The 25,668-nt window shown below is 44.4% G+C and overlaps 1 protein-coding gene across 2 annotated transcripts in view; it reads left to right on the top strand.

Moving 5' to 3' along the window:
- Positions 1–11,964, top strand: part of LOC137541463 (probable E3 ubiquitin-protein ligase MARCHF10) — a 115,491-nt gene extending 103,527 nt beyond the window's left edge. Inside the window, exons 10-11 of one of the 2 annotated variants that reach the window (XM_068262771.1) lie at positions 4,993–5,035; positions 11,863–11,964. In XM_068262771.1, the coding sequence (XP_068118872.1) occupies positions 4,993–5,035; positions 11,863–11,882 (63 nt within the window). In that variant the 3' untranslated portion in view covers positions 11,883–11,964. Of the gene's footprint in view, positions 1–4,992; positions 5,036–7,832; positions 8,783–11,862 lie in introns of those variants that run through there. The other variant, XM_068262770.1, reaches the window with a different exon arrangement.
- Positions 11,965–25,668: the final 13,704 nt, after the last annotated feature.

Raw genomic sequence — 25,668 nt, 5'->3', positions numbered from 1 at the left:
CTAATGTGAGGATTCCAGATATTCCATCCTGATACCGGCTAACGTGAGGATTCCGGATATTCCATCCTGATACCGGCTAACGTGAGGATTCCGGATATTCCATCCTGATACCGGCTAACGTGAGGATTCCAGATATTCCATCCTGATACCGGCTAACGTGAGGATTCCAGATATTCCATCCTGATACCGGCTAACGTGAGGATTCCAGATATTCCATCCTGATACCGGCTAACGTGAGGATTCCAGATATTCCATCCTGATACCGGCTAACGTGAGGATTCTGGATATTCCATCCTGATACCGGCTAACGTGAGGATTCCAGATATTCCATCCTGATACCAGCTAACGTGAGGATTGCGGATATTCCGTCATGGTACCGGCTAATGTGAGGATTCCGGATATTCCATCTCGATACCGGCTAACGTGAGGATTCCGGATATTCCGTCATGATACCGGCTAACGTGAGGATTCCGGATATTCCATCATGATACCAGCTAACGTGAGGATTGCTGATATTCCATCATGATACCAGCTAATGTGAGGATTGCGGATATTCCGTCATACCAGCTAACGTGAGGATTGCGGATATTCCATCATGATACCGGCTAACATGAGGATTGCGGATATTCCGTCATAATACCAGCTAACGTGAGGATTGCGGATATTCCATCATGATACCGGCTAACGTGAGAATTCCAGATATTCCATCCTGATACTGGCTAATGTGAGGATTCCTGATATTCCGTCATGATACCGGCTAACGTGAGGATTCCGGATATTCCATCCTGATACCGGCTAATGTAAGGATTCCGGATATTCCGTCATGATACCGGCTAACGTGAGGATTCCGGATATTCCATCCTGATACCGGCTAACGTAAGGTTTCCAGATATTCCATCCTGATACTGGCTAACGTGAGGATTCCAGATATTCCATCCTGATACTGGCTAACGTAAGGTTTCCAGATATTCCATCCTGATACCGGCTAACGTGAGGATTCCGGATATTCCATCCTGATACCGGCTAACGTAAGGTTTCCAGATATTCCATCCTGATACTGGCTAACGTGAGGATTCCAGATATTCCATCCTGATACTGGCTAACGTGAGGATTCCAGATATTCCATCCTGATACCGGCTAACGTGAGGATTCCAGATATTCCGTCAGGATACCGGCTAACGTGAGGATTCCAGATATTCCATCCTGATACCGGCTAACGTGAGGATTCCGGATATTCCATCCTGATACCGGCTAACGTAAGGATTCCGGATATTCCATCCTGATACTGGCTAACGTGAGGATTCCAGATATTCCATCCTGATACTGGCTAATGTGAGGATTCCGGATATTCCGTCATGATACCGGCTAACGTGAGGATTCCGGATATTCCATCCTGATACCGGCTAACGTAAGGTTTCCAGATATTCCATCCTGATACCGGCTAACGTGAGGATTCCGGATATTCCATCCTGATACCGGCTAACGTAAGGTTTCCAGATATTCCATCCTGATACTGGCTAACGTGAGGATTCCAGATATTCCATCCTGATACTGGCTAATGTGAGGATTCCGGATATTCCGTCATGATACCGGCTAACGTGAGGATTCCGGATATTCCATCCTGATACCGGCTAACGTAAGGTTTCCAGATATTCCATCCTGATACCAGCTAACGTGAGGATTCCGGATATTCCATCCTGATACTGGCTAACGTAAGGATTCCAGATATTCCATCCTGATACTGGCTAACGTGAGGATTCCGGATATTCCGTCATAATACCGGCTAACGTGAGGATTCCGGATATTCCGTCATGATACGTAAAAATACTGGAGAATGTGAGGATTCCAGCTACTCAGTAATGATACGGGCTAAAGTGAGAATTCTAGAAACTTGGTAACAATATTTACTAACCTGAGAATTCCAGCTACTCAGTAATGTTGCCGGCTAACATGAGATTTACGGATACAGTAAAAACCTTGGATCGAGAGGAACTTGGTTTAACCACTTGAGGACCGTAGGCTTACACCCCCTGGTGACCAAGCTATTTTTTGCAATTTAGGCCACTGCAGCTTTAAGGCCTCGCTGCAGGGCCGTACAACTGTGCACACAAGTGATTTCCCCCCCCCTGTTTCTCCCCACCAACAGAGCTTTCTGTTGGTGGGCTCTGATCCCTGCTGGCATATATTTGTTTTTTTATTTGTATATTTGTTTTTTAAATATTACATTTTTTTCCCCCTCCATTTTTTTGTAACTGGTGCGCCCTCCCTCCACCCGTTAGCTAATCACAGCGATCGGCTGCCATTGGTATCAGCCTATAGAATGTCAGATTTGTTCTTGCACCAATGTAATGAAATGATGTGCAGGGATCCACTCTGGAGCAACGAGCAATACGTAGTAAATCTTCAAGATCCGCACCATCAACATAGTATCTTTATTAAATGTATAAGGTTAAAACATGATAAAAATAGCGTGGGTCAGAGATCTCTGACCCACGCTATTTTTATTATGTTTTAACCTTATACATTTAATAAAGATAGTATGTTGTTGGTGCGGATCTTGAAGATTTACATTGGCACCAGCCTATGACAACCGATAGCTTTTGTGCCTACCTTGTCACACGGCTGTCCCCAGTACAGTGCTGCTGTAGATCACAGCGCTGTAAAATGTAACTAGATGTTTCGCCATCTAACAGTCTCCGAGTAGAGATATCGCGAACTGTTCACCGGCGAACGGTTCCAGGCGAACTTCGGGGGTTCGCGTTCGCCTACCAAACGCGAACTTTCCCGGAAGTTCGATTCGCCCTATAGAGCAAAACTTTGACTCTTTATATTACAGCCAGCAGACACATTATTGCCATACACACTGCTCTCAATGCTGGAGGCCCACCCCCCTCCCTCCTCCTCGTAAGGTCCTTATACTGCCTACACTAATTAGTTAAGGGACAGCTGCTACACACTCTGCTAGGGAGATTTTAATTAGCCTGTTTGTGGGTTCCTCCCTCCTCCCACCTCCCTCCTCCCCTTCTACCCTTCTACCTATTCCCTCCTACCGGAGGGAGGAGGGTCTCATCTGCCAGGGAATTCCAGTATTTCAAAAAACAGCTTATATACCATGATAGGGATTTGAACCCAGGCCTCAGTGTATGGTAGGTAACTAACATATCCATTGTACCACCAACACTACTAGCTGAAAATAGCTGAAAGTAGCCTAGCATGTACCATTTATGCTTAATGCAAGAGAAAAATTAGACAAGACAAATAACATTTATATCACACTTTTCTCCTGGCAGACTCAAAGCACCAGAGCTGCAGCCACTAGGGCACATTCTATATAGGCAGTAGCACAGATATGTAGCCAGACATGGCCTTGTATTTTGTGTTCAACAGTTGTCAAGAGAAAAATTAGACAAGATAGCAGTGTTAGGAAGACTTGCCTAAGGTCTCCTACTGAATAGGTGCTGGCTTACTGAACAGAGAAACGAGATTCGAACTCTGGTCTCCTGTGTCAGAGGCAGAGCCATTCACCATTACACCATGCAGCCACTGCTTACCATAACTTTTAATTGTGAAACAAATCACCTGGGTTTCCATTAATCCTTATGGGGAAATTAGCTGTGATATGAGTGCTTTGGATTACAAGTGTGTTACCGGAATAAGTTATGCTCGAAAGAAAATTCCACTGTACATCGTAATACTAGATGACGGCTAATTTGTGAGAATTCCGGATACTCAGTAATGGTACTGGCTAATATGTGAGCATTCCAAATACTCAGTTATACTAAATGACATGAGAATTCTGGATACAGCGAAGTCCCCATTATGCAAAATCTCAACTAACCGGCATGCCTGAGAGCATAAAGCGGATTGTGTTTTGCACATTTTGCAGGGATTAAAAAAAAACAAAAAAAACAACAACAAAAAAACTTACCAAGCCTCTAGCTAAAGTGTGCACAATAGGTTGATTGCAATCTACTGGTAGATTGCGACTGACTACTGGGTAGATCCCATCACATTTTGCTGCCAGCATCTAGTTCTGATACCAGCACTGCTCGTGGCCAATCAAGGAAGGGATGGGGAGGGGAGATGCATGGCTAAAGGGTAGAGGCCCTCCCCCTTCAGCCCCGCATCTCTCCTCCCCATCCTTACCCCGATTAGTCACGAGCACCACCGGCAGAGAAATTTGATGGGACTTAGCCGCGTTTGCCATCCGCTGACTCGCTCGTCCATCCGGCATGAAAGAAGAGGCCAGGACAAGCCACAGACACCACTGCTGGAGCGAGGTAAGTTATTACTATGCTGGGCACTTACATTTACTGTAGCTACCTGTACTGGGCCCCTACCTATACTTAACTACCTATACTGATAGATCTCTTGGTCGCGGCAAATTTCAAAGTAGCTTGCGAGCTGAAAAAGATGGGGCCACCCCTGCTCTAGCTCTATCTTTGAAGCTTCCTGTAGCTCCTAGCTGCTTTCAGGTGCCCATGCATGGCTCCCGGACAGTCATGTGACCCAATGGGGAGGGGGGGGGGTGGCACTTTAGGCTGGTTGGTCAAGCAACTGGCAAGCACATGTATCAGACAATCCCCGCAAGTGCCGAATACCAGGGGCTTTGCTGTACTTGGTAATGATACTGGCTAATGAGATAATTGCAGCAGCTAGCATTGGCACTAGTCAGTGTGTAACAATGGTGATCAGGCATGTTTTTCCAGCATGTATGATTGTTAATGCAACACTAGTGTAGCAAACCCAAAGAACTATGACCCAAATGTAGCTCTACCTTCCCACCTATTGGGTTTAGTGTCTAGCTGAACCTCATTCCTATCCCTCCACACTAAAATAAATAGCGGCCCTGCTTATGTCTGAACTCATAACCAATTCAGCACATTCTGAACACAAAGCACATTATTCACTTCAGTGCCCAATGGGGAAAAATAATAATTCTATGTTGATAAAGTATAGATGTACTGTATAGTAATAACATTTATATTGCAGATCTCAAGGAGATTTTCTCATCTGCAATTTGGCAGGCATGATCGTAAGTAGATTGTTTTGCTTTCTGATCCATTTAACCCGTGCTGAGCATTGCCATAAGTGTGTCATTTTAAGCAAAAATATGAACTACCCAAAAAAAAGGGGCAAAAGCCAGCAAAGAAAATAATACACTTAAAATGGAAAATACCACTTTTTGTTGTAATGCAGTCTGGTTTAGTTCTACATATTGCAACAACCAATGCCAACCCTTATTCAAAACTGAACCTGTCTCAAAATAAAAAAATAAAATTATATAATGCCCAATAAATTATATGTAAGGGTCAACATCCTAATAAGGCTTCCTCTGTCCCTCTCCATCCCAGTGCTGAACCATCAAAACAAAAGTTAAACAATCTAATTCGCCACGGCGCACATGTGCAATAGAAGCTTTCCGCTCAGGCTCTGTCAGAAATAGCAAAGCCCAATTAAGTCTGCTCTACTGCGGAGGTGCAGTCTGTGCCTATGCAGGAAAATTCCATTGTAAATGTTGGGTTGAAAGATTGCATCGGATGAAAATATTGTACCGTTATGGGCACCTTCCAAGGGGCGGCATCCTGACCCCTCCTTCACCGACCACCGATTGTATCCCTTTCTGATATGACGACCGCCTCCTCCAGGACAGTCCCCAATTCCCTCTCGCTCACTCGACTACACCTCAGACCAGTGGTGACCTGTGATGCCGAAGGTAGTGAATAAAGGGGAGCGGCTCCCATAGCGACGCTTATACCGGAAGTATTTACTATACTGGAGGAACCTACCTGGCTAAACTATGCTGGAGCAACTCTAGCTGGATACCTATCCTGGGGGAACTTATACCTGGCTTCCTATACTGAGGGCACCTATACCTGTCTTCCTATATTGGGGGCACCTATACCAGGGGAGGGGGCTTCCTCACAACTTTTCCTCAGCCACCAAAAAGTCTAGAACCAGCCCTGACCAATACCAGTTGCCTCTGGCAGTCCTGCGGTTTTCTTTCAATGCAGTAGTGTTTGAATCACACATCTCAAACAAGTATGCACCTAATCCAGTCAGAAACATCTGATCTGCATGCTTGTTCGGGGTCGATGGCTAAAAGTATTGAAGGCAGAGGATCAGCAGGACAGCCAGTCAATGTGCATTGTTTAAAAGGAAATTATATATATATATATATATATATCTATCAGCCTTTATATTCCTTTCACTTCAGGTGTCCTAGTGGATTCGAAACAAACTTTTGCTGCTTTCATTTTTCTGTCCCTTACATATAGGTTATCGGGCAGTCTTTCCCCAACTGCTTTTACTTTTATTTATGACCTAATTGCATGTAAATTAATGTATCCACGCCCCCAGTGCCTAGGCATTCTGAGTCCCATGCTGCAAGTGGTCATGGTAGCTCAGCCTGGGGAGGAGGCGCTTGATAAAGCATGCACGAGATTTTAGAGGCAAGGGGCAGAGGGAAGGGGAGTGGAATTTTCACAGGCTGAGGGGTAGAGATGGGGAGAGCAGCTGGCCTGTGTAATAAGCAGAATATGGCTGCTCTGATTTCATCACTGGAAGAAATAATCATATACTGTTGAAGCTGCTTGCAGCTAGATTTGCTGTGTAAACCATCTAAATTTTATATAAGATATATAGACAAGTTACTTATTATAGTTAGTTTTTTCATCTCGGATCGGATATAAAATCAAATATCACAATAAATTGTGACAGGAACACAAGTTACCGTAAGTAACTATCTAAAGTACACTTTTTATTTTAAAACTGTAATGGGTAAAAACTAAAAAAACATTTTTCAATTGTTCTTTTACTTCTTTTGATCTGGTCTTTAAAGAAAACCTGAAACAGGGGATATAAAAAAATTAAACATACCTGGGGCTTCCTCCAGCCCCCTCCAGCCTGACCGTTCCCTTGCCATTGTCCTCTGCCTCCTGAATTGTTCACAATTCGCCCTGGAAAGTCCTCGAGTCTGGGGTGTACTGCGCATGTGTGGCCCAGCTGCACCTCTGTCACAAGGTTTTCTGTACCTGCACGCTCCCAGCTACGGGTCGTGCAGGGAGACGGGACTTTGTAGGGCGAATTGCAGACAATCAAAAAAGTGGAAGAAGATGGTATGGGAGCGATCAGCCTGAAGGGGGGGAATGGAGAAAGCCCCAGGTACGTATCATTTTTTTTTCCCATCTTCCCCGTCTCATGTACTCTTTAAGGGGGGGATTTAATTTGTCGATACTGAAGTGCTTGTCATTACTTTTTGCCAGGTAATGTGGTTTGATGCCGCTCGTTTGTGGGCACTGTCTTTAATCTAGCATGTGTACAGACATTAAAGCGGTTTAAAACCCTGACATAATAATCAATAAAAACGTGTTTTCCTACTTGTTTGCCATACGGTTATCATTTGCATTTGTGCATAAGTATTATTATTCATTTAGAAGTTATAGATTCCCAAAAGTAGGGTTTTTACTTTGTGAGCTGACTTTGCATTTTATTAACTGGTTTTAATCATTCATTCATTCATTCATTCATTCATTCAGGCAGAAATGCTTTGACTCTCTGTTGAGCAGCTCCTCCACAGTCAGAGAATGTGTCACATTCCTCACTTGCTACATTTAAGTAAACACAAGATAACATTATCTAAAGTTCATCTGCGTCTGCATTTCACTGCACTGAACTTTCAAGCTCTGTGTGTAACTCTTCCAATGCTGGTCTAGTAAAAAAAAAAAAATGCTGGTTGCATATAATATGCTGTAAATGTTTTAGAGCAAAGGTGAAATGTTGGGTTATATTCCGCTTTAAGACGTAAAATGACAAAATACTTCTCTTGACAGATTCTAGAGATGACAACCCGAGCACCTGAAATCTCTATCTACACAAGAAATGGGAAATGAACATGCAAAAATGTGATTGGTAAATCAGGATCACCTCGGGCTAGCTTCAAAAAGATAACTAGTCACAACCAGTCAGTCCACCAAGCTGATACACCCAACCAACCAGACTGCCAAGCTAATACACCCAATCAACCAGTCCGCCAAGCTAATACACCCAACCAACCAGACCGCCAAGCTAATACACCCAATCAACCAGTCCGCCAAGCTAATACACCCAACCAACCAGACCGCCAAGCTAATACACCCAACCAACCAGTCCACCAAGCTAATACACCCAATCAACCAGTACGCCAAGCTAATACACCCAACCAACCAGTCCGCCAAGCTAATACACCCAACCAACTAGAACGCCAAGCTAATACACCCAACCAACCAGACCGCCAAGCTAATACACCCAACCAACCAGACCGCCAAGCTAATACACCCAACCAACCAGACCGCCAAGCTAATACACCCAACCAACCAGTCCACCAAGCTAATACACCCAATCAACCAGTACGCCAAGCTAATACACCCAACCAACCAGTCCGCCAAGCTAATACACCCAACCAACTAGAACGCCAAGCTAATACACCCAACCAACCAGACCGCCAAGCTAATACACCCAACCAACCAGTCCACCAAGCTAATACACCCAACCAACCAGTCCGCCAAGCTAATACACCCAACCAACTAGAACGCCAAGCTAATACACCCAACCAACCAGACCGCCAAGCTAATACACCCAACCAACCAGACCGCCAAGCTAATACACCCAACCAACCAGTCAAACAAGCTAATACACCCAACCAACCAGACCGCCAAACACCACCAAGCTAATACACAATCACATTAAATCTCTGTTCACTTTCTATTCTGTGAAATAAAAAATATTAGATGAAAATATAAAAGCTGAAAAATTATTTCCTATCATTTAAACATAAGAATATGTAAAAAAAATATTCAGATCAAATGTATAAGTAAATTAATGTGAGAGTTCGATGAAGTAGGATCCTGAAAGGAGTAATTTTTGATAGCTGCTGTAAAATTAAAGTGAGACTCTAGATACAGTAATAAAGACTTCAGCCCTTATTATATTCACCTTTTCTCCTAGGTGATATTTCCACACCTGATCAATAGAATGCCTTCCAAGCCACCAGCAAGACAGAAAATACAACAAATCATTTTCACAGTACTTTTTCAGTTTCAAAGTGCTGAAAAGTTACTTTAAACAGAATGTGAAAAAGGATTTCCTAGGAGAAACTTAGGAGAAAAAATGCCTAATGCAATTCAAGGTGATAAGTAGCTTTCCCATGCGAGCTACTTATCACCTGGCCACCACACCAATACCGACAAATCATATTGCCGGGCCTGAGCGATGCTTCCCATATTCCGGGGGGTCTGGAGCGAGGTTTTGCGCTGTGGTGCTGATCTTCCAACACGTGCTCCCAGGAGATGCACGCAAGAGCATGCACATACTGCGAACATCCGGTATGACTCCCAATGCTGTAATCGACTGAGTACGGGAAAAGCATCTTTGAAGCTCCTGCTGGGACTACCCATCAGTCCACTGTCTGGTCCAATGAAAATCCTCATTGGTCCAGACCGTAGATCAATGGTGAGCCCTGGCCAGGCTCAGATCACAGCGACGGAAATTGCGCTGAGGGGTGGTGGATGTTCGGCGGTACTGCAGGATAATTGGGGGGGGGGGGGGGGTTGTTTGATCCTTCATAGATGGACCTACAGGGAGCTCTGGGGGTCTCCTTTGTAAAGGAGACTCCTAGATGCAACTGGCAAAAGATGTGTGCAAGAGTGTTTAGATCTAATTTTTGCAGGTCTAAGCTAACGCTCTTGTCTTACGGGAAGCATCGCTTCTCAGCAGCATGAAAACTGCAATAGGAAAGGGTGTAAAGAATGTGCTGGGCTAAAACACTGCCCAAGAGAGTTTTACACCCCACCTAGGGCTAAGTGTAATTGCATCAGGCGGCAATAACAATGCATGATTAATGGACAATTGCATCATGCCCAAAGTGAATTAGATCGGGCTAATAAGTTACAAGAAAAAATAATTCTACCTACCCTCATTTCTGCCATCACCTGCTGAAAAATTAAAAATGGCGGCACTTCCTGTATTAACATGATAAAGATCCGTTATTGTGATTTGATTCTTCCCTTGTCAGAGGATGAGCAGCAGAACTATAAGCTTACACTAAGTTTTTAACTACTAACATCCATGATAAATGATTAATACAAAGATTCTGGCGAGCCTCCCTGCTCACTGTACACTTTTTTGGCATTTGGACGGAGCAAATGCCATTCACTAAGTGCTTTTGAAAATAAAAATCCTGAGAACCCCCCTATGAGAAGATGTAGCCCATCTTCTCATAGGGGGGTTCTCAGGATTTTTATTTCGGTAATGTCAGATTTCTACTACTTACTGTAAGTGACAGCAACATAGGAGAAAAGTAATTTATAGCTCATTTTACTCTGGGAGAAATGTACTTATGTGTTTAAATTGTAAGATTTTTGTGACAGTTCCTCTTTAAAGAGACATTGAAGCAAAACAAAAATGTATATAATGATTTGTATATGTAGTACAGCTAAAACAAGGAGTTTTGAATCAGGATGATACCATTTATTGGCTAACTTAGAGATGAAAAAACAGTGAGCTTTCGGCTTATAAAAAGCCTTCGTCGGACTGGTTCCTGACAAAAACTGAAAAACACAGCTTATATACACTGACATACAGAGGAGAAACACTGGGTAAGACGTTACAGGCGCAGGTTAGAGCAGCCTGTAACGCAGCCCACCGCACAGCAATGAAAAATCAATGGGCTGTTCACAGTGCCCACGTTGCGTTACATTGTAACGCAGCACGTTCAAACAAAGTGCTGCATGCTGTGCATTATACGTGGCTAAGCCGCGTTAGACTGTTTGCACATGCTCAGTAATGTTGGAGGAGGAGGACTCCCCTTCGCCTCCTTGGCCAGCCACATGGCTAATTAATATTCACTGTAGTGTTTACTTCCCGGAGCTCTGTGCAGCGATTGGCCGGCGGGACCACATGATCCGCATCCATTAACATAAAAAAGGCGCACCAAGAGCTGCATAACGTGGCTCTTGGTAGCGTCCTCCTACAACACCCCCAGGCGTTGCGTTAGGGGCACGTTATGCGACCTATAACATCCCCTAAAACACAACGTCCTGGTGGGAAAGAGGCCTAAATAATTGGATGCCTTAACTGTTACTCAGGAAGCGTTCCCAGGCATCCTGGCTAAATTGATAAGATCAACAGTTCTCTCAACATAACATAAAGTGGACTCTGGTGATGGGGAGACATTGTAAATTCTGAGTTAAAATTGTAACTGGGCTAAGAAATAAAACATTAGGAGCAGAGACATAAGTAGAATATTGTTTCCAGTACAGGAAGAGTTAAATTAGTTATCTATGCAAAAGAGCCATTGCACTCCATGACTTTCAAAGTTTTAAAGGGAACCAGAGACGAAGCCGCCTCATGTATTTTACCATATATATCAGTAAGAACATTAGAGAAAACACTTACCCTGCTCTCTGTTTCATCTTCACTGCTAAAAGTGTCTGTTATTAGCAGTCACAAGAATCCCAGACTGAGCAATTAAATCTGGCTTTGCTGGGAATGATTATTGCTGAGTCATTATAGCAAAGCCACAAGGGGGCAGGCTTGGGCTTGAAATAACACCACAGAAGACAGACTTAGCTATAATCTTTCTGTAGCAAAGCTAGACGGAGCAGCCTGACTTCTCAGTCGGGGGTTCTTATCAGAGGTGATAAGAGTCAGATTACACAGAGAACAATGAAACAAAGAGCAGATTAGGTGTTTACTGTCATGTTCCCACTGATTTATAAGGTAAAATACAAGAGGGTGCTTCATCTCTGGTTCTCTTTAAAGCGTTCTGTCTTCTGAAGCTTGTTATCTCAACTGTCTCTGACTGTATCCTCTTTTTCTCTGCAGAGGACAGCCGAGTTCAATAGTTCACTGGCCTGCTCTGTAAAATCATTTAGAATGCTTGGTGTGTTAACTACAGATATTAGAGAACTAGTAGACCCATGCCCGCTTAAAAATGGGCTCTAGGTCTTTTTTTAAGGATTTCTGAGGCCAAATAAAAAAAAAAAAAAGTAAAATGATGAGTGCTAATGACTAAATAGAGTGCACCTGTGTGTAATCTAATATGTCAGTACAAATACAGCTGCTCTGTGAGGGCCTCAGAGGTTGTCTAAGAATATTGGGAGCAACAACACCGTGAAGTCCAAAGAACACACAAGACAGGTCAGGGATCAAGTTATTGAGAAATTTAAAGCAGGCTTATGGCCCATACTCACGGGCAACTTTGTGGCCTGTCACCAGCACACGTGAGCGTGTGCGCGACAGGCCGGCGACAGCTCGTCGCCAGGTCCCTCCGCATACACACGGTGGAGGGACCTGGCAACTGATGCGGCAGAAGCTGTCGCTGTTGCGCCTCCCCCCGCCGGAAGCCCAATGTATTACTTATCTTGTTGCTGTCGCTAGTCCGCGTGAGTACAGCGGCGACTGTCGCCAGGCGATTGAGCGGTTCAATCGCCCGGCGACATCAGCGACAAGCGACAGTTCGGGGTGCGCGCCCGTGCAACGCCGCATACTCACGGGCGACCTGTCGCTGCAACACGCGCGCGCCGCGTGTTGCGGCGACATTTGTAGCCCGTGAGTATGGGCCATAAGGCTACAAAAAGATTTCCCAAGCCTTGAACATCCCACGGAGCACTGTTCAAGTGATCATTCAGAAATGGAAGGAGTATGGCACAACTGTAAACCTACCAAGGCAAGGCCGTCCACCTAAACTCACAGGCTGAACAAGGAGAGCGCTGATCATAAATGCAGTCATGAGGCCCATGGGGACTCTGGATGAGCTGCAGAGATCTACAGCTCAGGTGAGAGACTCTGTACATAGGACAACTATTAGTCGTGCACTGTACAAAGTTGGCCTTTATGGAAGAGTGGCAAGAAGAAAGGCATTGTTAACAGAAAGCATAAGAAGTCCCGTTTGCAGTTTGCCACAAGCCATGTGGGGGACACAGCAACCATGTGGAAGAAGGTGCTCTGGTCAGATGAGACCAAAATGGAACTTTTTGGCCAAAATGCAAAACGCTATATGTGGCAGAAAACTAACACTGCACATCACTCTGAACACACCATCGCCACTGTCAAATATGGGGGTGACAGCATCATGCTCTGGGGGTGCATCTCTTCAGCAGGGACAGGGAAGCTGGTCAGTTGATGGGAAGATGGATGGAGCCAAATACAAGGCAAACTTGGAAGAAAACCTCATGGAGACTGCAAAAGACTTGAGACTGGAGCGGAGTTTCACCTTCCAGCAGGACAATGACCCTAAACATAAAGCCAGGGCAACAATGGAATGGTTTAAAGCAAAACATATCTAGATGTTAGAATGGCCCAGTCAAAGTCCAGATCTAAATCCAATCGAGAATCTGTGGCAAGATCTGAAAACTGCTGTTCACAAACGCTGTCCATCTAATCTGACTGAGCTGGAGCTGTTTCAAAGAAGAATGGGCAAGGATTTCAGTCTGTAGATGAGCAAAGCTGGTAGACACATTCCCTAAAAGACTGGCAGCTGTAATTGCAGCAAAAGCTGGTTTTACAAAGTATTGACTCAGGGGCCTAAATAATTACGCACACCCCACTTTGCAGTTATTGATTTGTAAAAAATGTTTGGAATGATGTATAATTTTCGATCCACTTCCCACATGTACACCACTTTTTATAGGTCTTTCACGTGGAATTCCAATAAAATTTATGTATGTTTGTGGCAGTAATGTGACATGTGGAAAACTTCAAGGGAGCCGAATACTTTTGCAACCCACTGTATACTGGGTGCATATACCCCTGGCTACATACACTGGGGACACCTCTACCCCTGGCTACATACACTGGGGACACCTCTACCCCTGGCTACATACACTGGGGACATATACCCCTGCCTACATATACTGAGCACATATACCCCTGCCTACATATACTGAGCACATATACCCCTGCCTACATATACTGAGCACATATACCCCTGCCTACATATACTGGGGACACCTCTACCCCGGCCACCTGTTCTGGGGACACCTCTACCCCCGGCCACCTGTTCTGGGGACACCTCTACCCCTGGCCACCTGTTCTGGGGACACCTCTACCCCTGGCCACCTGTTCTGGGGACATCTCTACCCCTGGCCACCTGTTCTGGGGACACCTCTACCCCTGGCCACCTGTTCTGGGGACACCTCTACCCCTGGCCACCTGTTCTGGGGACACCTCTACCCCTGGCCACCTGTTCTGGGGACACCTCTACCCCTGGCCACCTGTTCTGGGGACACCTATAGACCTGGGGCTACCTATTTTTGGGGAACCACTGCCATATTATCTGTATTGTGGAAGAACCTCTGCCAGATTACGTGGATTTTTGGTGAAATGCTGTAAGATTACATGTATTTTCGGGGAAGGGGAGGAAACACTATGGCAGAGCTCAAACTGCCCCGGCAGACCTTTTACAGCACTACTAAAATCATGTATATTTGGCCCCACCCATGACCACGCCCACATTGTTGCGTGGCCACGCCCATTTTTCGGCAAGGAGCAGGGTATTTGGTTTCAGTAAAAACAATCTTTTGTCAGTAAATGTTTACGTATTTGTCAGTAAAAAAATAACGTGAAAGGTTGGCAACACTGATAAGCACTGATACATCAGTCATAATCATTACTATGCAGCCAATATTTTTCTTTTTTTTTTAATCCTATAGACTATTTGAAAACAGAAGCGCCAGTTAAGGATAAAACTATTAAAAACCATTTAAAACAGAGAGGGTAGTGGTGGACTTACCTCCCCCAAGTAGACTTGACAGTCTATATTCACTGAAGATAAATTTCTTTAATCAAAAAGGTACTCCAAAATAGCATGCAACGCGTTTCACAGGCTACAACCCGCTTCATCAGGCAGTAAAATGAGCTAGGAGGAGCAGATACATGCTAAGAACTTGTACAGTAAAATATAGAAAATTAAATTATAAACAGGGAACTTGTACAGTGTGTACTATTCAAATCAATCCAATCAATTACATATTTATGAAATGGTTATATGGAAAAGATCACAAATTTACTGTATACAATCCAAAGCAGAGCAATAAATCCAGTTATATGTATGTAAAAATGAGGGTCAACGAGGCTTATATTAGTGGGGTTTTTTGTTTTTCAAAAGGGTGTAAGATTAAATGTGTTTTTTTTTAAATCCTGTTAAAACTTGTCAATAAGCTACCATAGACACAACATGGCAGGCATTGGAGTAATTGGGAGACCAAAAACCATATCAATGGTGTGCCACAACACAAATAATATAACCATATAAGTACAAGGATATATAGTAAAAAAGTATTTTTGAAGAAAGTTTCAAGAGGATATTACATTTTAATGTATCAAAAAGTTATTTTGTAAAAACAGAGTTCACAAATCTTCTAGCAAATTCATCTTTGCAAACAACATCCCATTTTCAAGTACCAAAAACATATGTTGAAATATGCAATTGTTTAAAAAGGCGACAACGTCAACTTGGTTCGGAGTAACCTTCTTCAGGCCTTCACAAATAATTGTAATCTGTAATATAGAGGACAAAAATTGGGACGGGTACCATCTGGACAAAATCAAGCCAGGAAACACCACTTAGACTAACATTGGACACAGCACACAGGCAAGATGTACCAGGAGACGGATCCACTCTCTCCTGGTACATCTTGCCTGTGTGCTGTGTCCAATGTTAATCTAAGTGGTGTTTGTGAAGGCCAGAAGAAGGTTACTCCGAAACAAGTAGACGTTGTCGCCTTTTTAAACAATTGCATATTTCAACATATGTTTTTGCTACTTCATAATGGGATGTTGTTTGCAACTATGAATTTGCTTGAAAATTTGTGAACTGTTTTTACAAAATTTGATACATCCAAATTTAATATCTTGAAACTTTTTGTCTCTTCAAAAATACTTTTTTTTTTCTACTATATATCTTTGGTACTCATATTGGCATTGGATTAGGCCAGTTTGACTGAAGCAAGCATCCACATACACAGAAAAGTGCTTCGCATAAACCTGATGCTTTACAGTGCAAATATTCTGACAAACTTTTTTTTAAATTATCTATTACAATTTCATGTATAACGTTATCCACATTTTCCTTAAAGTGGACCTGTGTACCTCTGGGGTATTCACCTCGGCAGGAGTCTCTGGATTCAAGAGGCTTCCTCCATCCCCGCTGTGGGACCCCCCACCCCCACCCCAAAAAAAGAGCTTGTCGACAGGTCAGCAGCTCATGCAAGCGCAGTAGCTCCGTCCTGCTCGGCTTTGTTCAGAAAAATTCGCGTTTGATCAGGCCTGCAGTGCTGTGCTGGTGGAAGCGATCTGCAGTGTGCTGTGCCGGTGGAAGCGATCTGCAGTGTGCAGCAGCACAGACCTTATGGAGTTTGGCTATTTCCGTCGGAGCCAGAGCCGGAAGGAGCTACTGCACATGTACAGGGAGGCCACACTTTAAGGGTCCCAGAGCATCCTTGAGAGGTTGGATGATGGGGTAGCCTCTAAGATCCAGAGGCTTCCCCCTCCAAAGGAGAGTACCCACTAGGGGTGATTTTTCTTTATACAGGTTAGCTTTAAAACTATATGTAGTAGGAGGCACTCAACAGGCAGGAACTTGCTTTCAATTTTATTGCATGTCGATACACACTACATGATTCGGGCTCCGCCCTTCATCATCTGACACCTGATGAATGGCGGATCCCGAAACATGTAGTGTGTATCGACATGCAATAAAATTTAACGCAAGTTCCTGCCTGTGGAGTGCCTCCGTCTACTACATCTAGTATCACTGTGTGGAGCAGGGGTGGTGCACCTGCTTGGAGGAGCAGCACCGGCACCAGCTCTCCTGATCCAGGATTGAGCCAACAGAGCTAAGTTCATTTAAGTATATTATTAGCTTTAAGACTATGCTACTGTGTGTAACATAACATTAATAACGCTTTTGTGAATAAAATATTTCTGTATTAACTTTGCCAACAGAACAGCGGTACATAATTGGTGTGATTTATATAAGTAAGCAAAATTTTAAGAAATAAAAATGCATACTAAAGCTGAGAATTGTACATGGTGCCACTGGGGTTTGCATGCAGGAGTACTATTGCCACCTAGAGCCTACAAGGAGTATAACAGCCCTACTGATGTCTGTTCACTGTGTACATTAGATGGTGAATGAAATGATAATTCTGGTTTGCAAGTACATTTCATGCAGATTGTATGTGACTTGGGATCAAATGCCCTTTTCCAAGCTGCATACATTTTCCTTTAAATTTACATGTGAGTTGGGATTATTAGCATCTGACTATAAACACCATCATTACATTAAAGACAAAAGAAATACCGAGAGCCCAATATAGTGTAGTAAGCAAAACAAGGAGTTGGAAATGAAAAGTATATAATGTATATACTCAAACGTGGGTTACCGCCTAGGCAACTACTGTATAGGCAGGTGAGGAGATTAGACCTGTCCCCACTCAGAATTAAAAGTCGCTCTCTGTAGATAAGGGAATAAGGGGCAACACCCCTCCACCAGAGGTGGATATTGATAATGTAAGAGTGAACAGAGGCGCCAGCAGGATAAAAGGTTCTAAAAAGGCTTAAAATCCCTCAGGAGGTGGTGGTGGACTCGCCTCCCCGAAGCAGACAAGATACCGTCAGTTTTATGACAACAGGTTTATTAATATACTCCAAAACAGTGCAACACGTTTCATGGGTATGTTCCCGCTTCCTCAGGCAATAAACAGATAGGAGTACACAGTATAGTCTCAAGGTCACAAATAGTGCCTCTGTGACGCTATGCGTGACCTTGAGACTGTACTGTGTACTCCTATCTGTTTATTGCCTGAGGAAGCGGGAATATACCCATGAAACGCGTTGCACTGTGTTTTGGAGTATATTAATAAACATGTCATAAAACTGATGGTATCTTGTCTGCTTCGGGGAGGCGAGTCCACCACCACCTCCTGAGGGATTTTAAGCCTTTTAGAACTTTTTATCCTGCTGGTGCCTCTATTCACTCTTACATAACCATCATTACATAGTTGTGCAATAGGGGACCTGAGGTGAGTGATTAATAAGGGAAAATGAGTTTGTCTCTGTTCTTTTCCAGAGGAAGATGTTCATTGGTCAGACCAATGGACCAATGAGAAGCTTCGGTAGTAACATCACCATCCATGGAACACCAGCAAATAGATGTTTGAATCGCTTGCCAGGTTTTCTTATTGGTCTGTTGAACAGACCAATGTAAATCCTTCCTGCAGACAACTATTGTAACAACTTTGATTTATTCCACATATTTTGTAACTTAAATGTGTGAAGTTTTCCAATCCACCTCGGAAGGGGTGATAGCCGAACATCTGTAAAAATATCTAAGCTTGTGTACACATTGTGGGACTGGGAGTAAAACTTATCAACGGTAGAGTACAGTATGTATGTGCACAGAGTACAAAATGTAAAGGAACTACCATTTGCTTCCCCTGTACCTTTGTGATCTGCACAGTTCCAGAATTACACATAATGGTCGTACTCAGATCTAATATCTGATGTTTACTTCAGAACTACAATGCAAGGACTATTACGTTACATAAATATTGGGATATTTGGGCCAGATTCTCTGGATCTCTCTCATGGGGATTGTCAAGAGTGTGTATAGTAAAGTTCTGTGTATCAGCATAGAAACTGCCTGCCTGATGCCGAATGTGTGTTGTAGCCTAAAATAACACTTCCTGCATCTCTCCGCTGCTTTGCTGCATCTGTTCTGTACGGTTACTGAAGTGCGCATGTGACCCGATGCAGGTTAGGTGACACACTGGGAGCCGCACGAGGATCCAGAACAGCAGCTGCAGGAGTGAATAGGACCAGAGGTTTTGTGTATTTGCTGGTTGGTTGAGACTGTAAGATGCCTGAGTTCTGGATAGCTGGGACTTTATATACTTTCATCTTCTGAAAATAAAAAAAATATAAGAGAAAAAAAATTCTTTGAAATTGAAAAAACAAAAAAAACTATCAAACTTATTCTGGGTATTTTCTTGCTTACTGGAGGCTTCAAAGATTTTTTTATTAATAAGGTGTGAAAATAACTCCTGTGAGAAATCTCAGAAAGAAAGGTAATGGAGTATGTGGCATTTGGTGTTTTATTGCATTCATTCACATTGTTTCTAAGGCCCCGTTCACACTTGCGGTTTTGTCAAAACCGCACCGGATGTCCGGACCGCACCGGAGCCGGACTGGACCTGATCCGTACGGTTCCTATCCGGATCCGGTCCGGATCCGGTCCGTTTGCATCCGGTTTCCGTGCGGTGTGAACACGGTTGCGGTCCGGATCCGGTTTCTTAAGGAGATACCATCCTGTAAATACCTGGGGTCTGGGAGGTCAGCAGAAGGGTCTGGGGTCATTGTTGGAGACAGGTGGACGTGTGGAGACCATCCGTGGATACAGAGACTGCAGTTGGGAACATGGATCCAGGCATTTTTTACTCGTAAACCTGGGAATTTTCTCCTTCCTGTTGTTCGCCTCCTCGTTATCAGACATCAGACATGTTGCTGCCAAAACGAGCTCCAGCATGAAATCGCTGCTGCCCTACTCTTTGAACGCTTGGCCCATGTGGTCCCCATCCAAAATGCATAGGAAGTGGGGTAGAACGTCCGGTTTTTGTAGCCAGTGTGTTGTGCGCTCTCCGGCTCTCATTGCTTTGTATTGGCCGGATGGTGCAGTCCGGCTCCGCTCCGGATACGGCTGCCGGAGGAGCCGGACCAAAAAATAGCGCATGTTGGAACGGACGCCGGATCCGGTCCGGATCCGGTCCGGCTCCGGTCCGGCAGAACGGACGCATGTGAACGGACGCATAGGCTTTCATTGCTATTGCCGTGCGTCCGTTCCGTCCGTTCTGCAAGCGGTCCGGCTCCGGCACGGCGATTCCGGACGGCCACCGCTAATGTGAACCGGGCCTAAGGCCTGAAACCCACTAGGAGTGATTTCTAATCGCTAGCGATTTGTAAAATCTCTTGCTAATGCAATGCGATGGGGGATTTTTATAAAATCACATCACTCAAGTGGGATCACACCCATAGCATTACATTAGCAAGAGCTTCCAAATCACAACGGGTGTGATCCCACTTGAGCGATGTGATTTTATAAAAATCCCCCATAGCATTGCATTAGCAAGAGCTTTCACAAATCACCAGCAATTAGAAATCACTCTTAGTGGGTTTCAGGCCTAAAGGTTCGTATACACGTCCGATAAAGATCGTTAGAAATGAACGATTCGTGACGTATGCACGATATTAAAATAAGTGAATAATTGTTCGTAACGAATGACTGTGTACACACGAACGATTTTTGTAAAAAGTACTGGACAACCAATAAAAAAATGCGTGCGCAAACATAAGTGACACTATAAAAAAAAATAAAAAAAATAAAAAAAAAAAAAAATATTGGCCGACATATTACACATGTAACAATGTTTGTTTATAGTAGTTGTTTATAGTAGATTTCCAGGACACACAATACTGGCCCATTGTAATTTTTAGATATTTTGTAACCTCAAATGAAAACTTTCACAGCTAAGAGGGCAATTTGGCCTCGATTCATCAAGACTTATCGAATTGGTTAACGACAGTTTGGTAAAATACCGAATTCGTTAAGTAGATTTCAGGATTCATCAAATTTATCTACAGCTGTTAGCGAGCATTCGGTAATAATTCGGTAAGAATTCGGTAGTGATGCGTTAAAACGGAAGAGAGTGCAATTCATGAAAATTAAAGTGGGCGTGGTTTAGCGTTACATTTAGGATTAGTTATCTCCTTCACTGCTCTGTCGTTATCCTTGTCAGATGATTGCTGACAGAGAAGATGGAGCCATTTGAAGTGGTTAGGTATCAGCTAGGTCTAGAACCATATCAATTTGCAAGAGAATAAATTTATTTGCTATAACAGGACATCTGCATTTCTCTTGGATCATCTTGTAAGAGAACACAGGCAGTGTCAGGGTTAACTAAATCGCTAGCTGCACTATATTTTTTTTTAGAAAAGGCTCCTATCAAATTGTGGGATTGTCCCAAGCCACTTACAGAATCCTGGTCCAGGGGTTAAGCCCTATTCAGAATGTTGCTACGTATTGTTCAAAGGACTGCCTTTTACCCACAATTCCATGGGAATCTTATGGCCTTGTGTTAAATTACCGCTGTAAAATGGGAATATCGACACGTTACCGAATGGTTTGCCGAATTGTTATTGAATTCACACCGAATGAGGAAAAACCTTGATGAACACAACTAGAAATCGCTAAACTTCGAATTCGGTAATTTAACAAACTGGAAAAAGTCATCTCAAAGAGAATGATGAATTGAGGCCAATGTTTCCTAAACTACTTAACCTATCCTCAAGTTCCACAATACACAGTCTTACAGTGAAACTGCCCTATTTCTTAGGAAAAAGTCAATTCGGTCCACATTGAGAGGATTAATTGCATACCGTATGTCGACTTGCTTACACATTACTTTGCAGGATAGCAGAGATGGTAAAGTAGGAGTGCTCAGGCAGTGGCATAGCTAAGGAGCTCTGGGCCCCAGTCATAGCCGGCCTTTGATATGAGCGACCGGAGCGGTCGCTCAGGGCGCCAGCTTTCAAGGGGGCGCCTATAGCTGGTTGCCTATACTGAGGGCACCTACACCTGATTTCTTATACTGGGGGCACCTATAGCTGGCTACCTATACTGGAGGTACCTACACCTGGCTACCTATGGGGGGATGGAAACCTTCAACTGATTCCTATACTGGGGGCGCCTATGCTTGGCAACCTATATCGAGGGCACCTACACATGAGATCCTATACTGGGGGCACCTATACCTGGCTACCTACCTATATTGAGTCTGAGGGCGTTTGGGGGGGGGGGGGCACACTGCGGCTATAACGTGTGGTGCAAATTGTCAGTACTGTGCTATCATTCTAAATGGGGGAGGGGAGGCGGCTAACTGTCCCACTGATTGTTTTTATTAATATTCCTGAAAGGTTCTAGCCTTCATTTTTAAGTGTATTTAGAAAAATGCACTCTTTCCATCCATTCGTGGTTATTATATTTTTTCTATTATACATACGTGATATTTCACGGAGATCTGAGCATTTGGCATGATGTGTCACAACGTCAAAAAGGTTGGAAACCACTGTTCTAGGAGATATCTTAGAAGAAAAGGGGAATTGCATATGGGCCTGTGTGTGTATATATATGCACGTGGGAAGATGTGAAACCTAAGGCCGGCCCTGGCCCCAGTGCAAGCTTTACATTGGTTTCCTCTGGCACTCTATACATAATAAGTTGCACCAAAACCTGCCAAGGACGACCACAGCGTGAGAGGTGGAAGATGGGGAACAGCTTCTTAATGATTACTATTCAAAGCATCAACAGAAGATTACCAGCACAAAACCAATAAAGAGTTAATACTGTGGTAGAGGGAGGGCTCCTAGTGCATCCCTCTGGCCACAGGCCCTGGTGTGGTCACACCTCTGCACCCCCTATTGCTACACCACTGCGTCTAGGTTCGCTACCAGTCAATGGTTTTGTTCAAATCTGGAAAATAAGTAGCAAGTTCCTGCTTTGTGCCAGGATTGCCAACAATGTGCAGTCCATGAAAATTGCTCATATTAACCAAGCTCGTGAAAAAAAAATCTGGGCTCCAGTGTGGAGACCTCCCCAAGCCCGTTGACAAGGCCTTAAAGAGACTCCGTAACAAAAATTGCATCCTGTTTTTTATCATCCTACAAGTTCCAAAAGCTATTCTAATGTGTTCTGGCTTACTGCAGCACTTTGTACTATCACAGTCTCTGTAATAAATCAATGTATCTTTCCCTTGTCAGACTTGTCAGCCTGTGTCTGGAAGGCTGCCAAGTTCTTCAGTGTTGTGGTTCTGCTATGCACTCCCCCCTCAGGGGGGAAAGAAACACACAAATGATCTCTTGAGATTCAAAAGGAAGTCTGTATACAGCCTGCTTGTGTATGGATGTATTTTCTATGTGTGGACATACTGTACATCAACCTACTTCCTGTTTTGGTGGCCATTTTGTTTGTTTATAAACAAACTTTTTAAAACTGTTTTTAACCACTTTTAATGCGGCGAGGAGCGGCGAAATTGTGACAGAGGGTAATAGGAGATGTCCCCTAACGCACTGGTATGTTTACTTTTGTGCGATTTTAACAATACAGATTCTCTTTAAGAATGGCACTTGCCCAGACTCCGCAGGCAGCTCCCACCTGCGCACTAGCATGGAGCTGAATGGGCTCAGGTCTTTCTACAGAGCTTGATCAGTGGCTCTGTGCTACTGCGCAGGCAGGCCATGTGCGCCTGCACAGTGCAGTCAACTCTATGGAACTTGAGGACAGAGGGTCCAAAGACTCTCCAAAGGTAAGCATCTGAATTTTTCACTTTATAATTTCCCAGATTCGCTTTAACTGAACAATTAGAACAGCGACTTGACTTTAAAGTATGTTTAGAGGTCGGTGGGACATTGGTATTGATGCACGTTGACGTTTTCAGGCCAAAAGCATTCAAACTAAGCTTGATCTCTGCACCTCTTAACACCGCATTCAGTGGTCTGCCCATACCTTCAACTTTGTAAAAAAGGACATTTTAAGGGCAGGTTCAGATAGATGCAGCAGCTTGGAGTCTCGTAACAAATGCTTTTCTGCAAGCTTGCAGAAAAGCATTTGTCTTCTTGCGGTGGCACTTACCGGCATGCAACGTTATAGGGGAGGGAGACACCGATATGGTGCAGTATGTACTGGAAGGTTAGGTGAAGGTATACAATGTAAGAATGATACTCACAAATCAGGGTTACCTTCCAGGTAACCACTACGTAGGCAGGTGGGGAGATTAGATTTGTCCCCAACCAGGGTTAAGAAGTCGCTCTCTGTAGATAGGAAGAAAGGGGCCAAATCCCCTCCACCAGGGGTGGACAACTTGTAAGCAAGGTTACAGAGGCGCAAAAAATGGTAAATGGTGTAAAATTAGATAAAAAGTTTAAAAGCAGGGAGGCCGTTGGTGGACTTACCTCCCCAATGCAGACACAGGAAAATGTCGAACTTTCAACACAAAGTTTCTTTACATACAGGGTTGCTCGGATACCCCTTTATAAAATCCGAATTGATCCGGATAGCTAGGTATATCGGGTATCCGAATCCGAACGCATAGATATCCGCGTTCACGCGGATATCCGGACGCATTATCCGCGGATATCTGGGCGCATTTGGATCAAAAACCGGAAGTGCCCTTTAAATTGCTTTAAAAATGTTTTTAGGGTAAATGAGGCATGTAGCATCATTATTTTTTAAAGGGGAACACTAATTGATGATGTGGGGACTTAACCACTTAAAGAAAACCTGAACTGAAAATTAAAAGTCAAAATAAGCATACACAAGTCATACTTACCTTCCATGTAGTCTACTCCTCAGTGTCTTTCTCCTCTCCAGCTTCCTGTTTCTTCACTGTGATCAAGGGAATTTTCCGTCCTCCATTTTGAAAATGGCCATTACCCATAACAGCTTCCTGGTCAGTACACAGTTAAACTGTAACATCGCCCACTTGAGCCATAGGGAAACATGGACATTACCTGGTACATCAGTTTTCCTCTCAGCTATAACTGACAGCAACTGATATTTTATTGACAGCAACTGACTGCAGTCATAAAATCCCTTAAGGACCAGACACTTTTTCCCATTCAGACCACTGCAGCTTTAAAGAGGAGCTGTTAGGTATAGGGTCTCAGAGACAACAAACAAACACATATATCAGTAGATAAATACTGGCTGTACTTACATTACATATGCATTACACTGTCCACGTTCGGATTTCACAGAATTTTTATATAATAATATTTTCAGAGATTGATGCTCCTGACAGCTCATGGCAGGTTCCATGTTTGAGTGTCTTGTCTGAAGCCAGTTGTGATGTAATATCCGCCCTTATACCCTGCTTCCTGATTGATTATTCCTTAGCCCTGCCAAGTTCCAGCCCTCAGGCACTCCCACCAGTCTCTGGTCTAACTGGGTCATATTGTCTGTCACTCAGCGGGGGGGGTGATTGTGATGTTAGTCATTTTGGGGCATGGCTGCCGTCACTCGCGGGGGGTGCGGGCACGGCTGCCGTCACTCGCGGGGGGTGCGGGCACGGCTGCCGTCACTCGCGGGAGTGGGTGCGGGGGCACGGCTGCCGTCACTCGCGGGGGTGGGTGCGGGGGCACGGCTGCCGTCACTCGCGGGGGTGGGTGCGGGGGCACGGCTGCCGTCACTCGCGGGGGTGGGTGCGGGGGCACGGCTGCCGTCACTCGCGGGGGTGGGTGCGGGGGCACGGCTGCCGTCACTCGCGGGGGTGGGTGCGGGGGCACGGCTGCCGTCACTCGCGGGGGTGGGTGCGGGGGCACGGCTGCCGTCACTCGCGGGGGTGGGGGGATCTGGGCGCGGGGCATAGCTGCGGGCAGAGCTCGATGTGAGGGGCTCTCACAACAGGGAGGGGAAACCAGGAAGGAAGGACGAAAGGAAGCAGCCAAATCAGGCTGCAGTAAAGATTTGGAGGAGGGATAAGGAAATGAATGGGAGAACCAGAGAGAGCAGTGGGGAGGAAAAAAAAAAAACCCCTCCCAACATGCTTTGCAGCTTGTTAGGCGGCCTTGCAGCCTCCT

The sequence above is a fragment of the Hyperolius riggenbachi genome, chromosome 12, assembly GCF_040937935.1.
Source record: "Hyperolius riggenbachi isolate aHypRig1 chromosome 12, aHypRig1.pri, whole genome shotgun sequence".
Taxonomy (NCBI): domain Eukaryota; kingdom Metazoa; phylum Chordata; class Amphibia; order Anura; family Hyperoliidae; genus Hyperolius; species Hyperolius riggenbachi.
The sequence above is the reverse complement of the archived record's forward strand: the minus strand, read 5'-3'. Positions and strand labels throughout refer to the sequence as shown.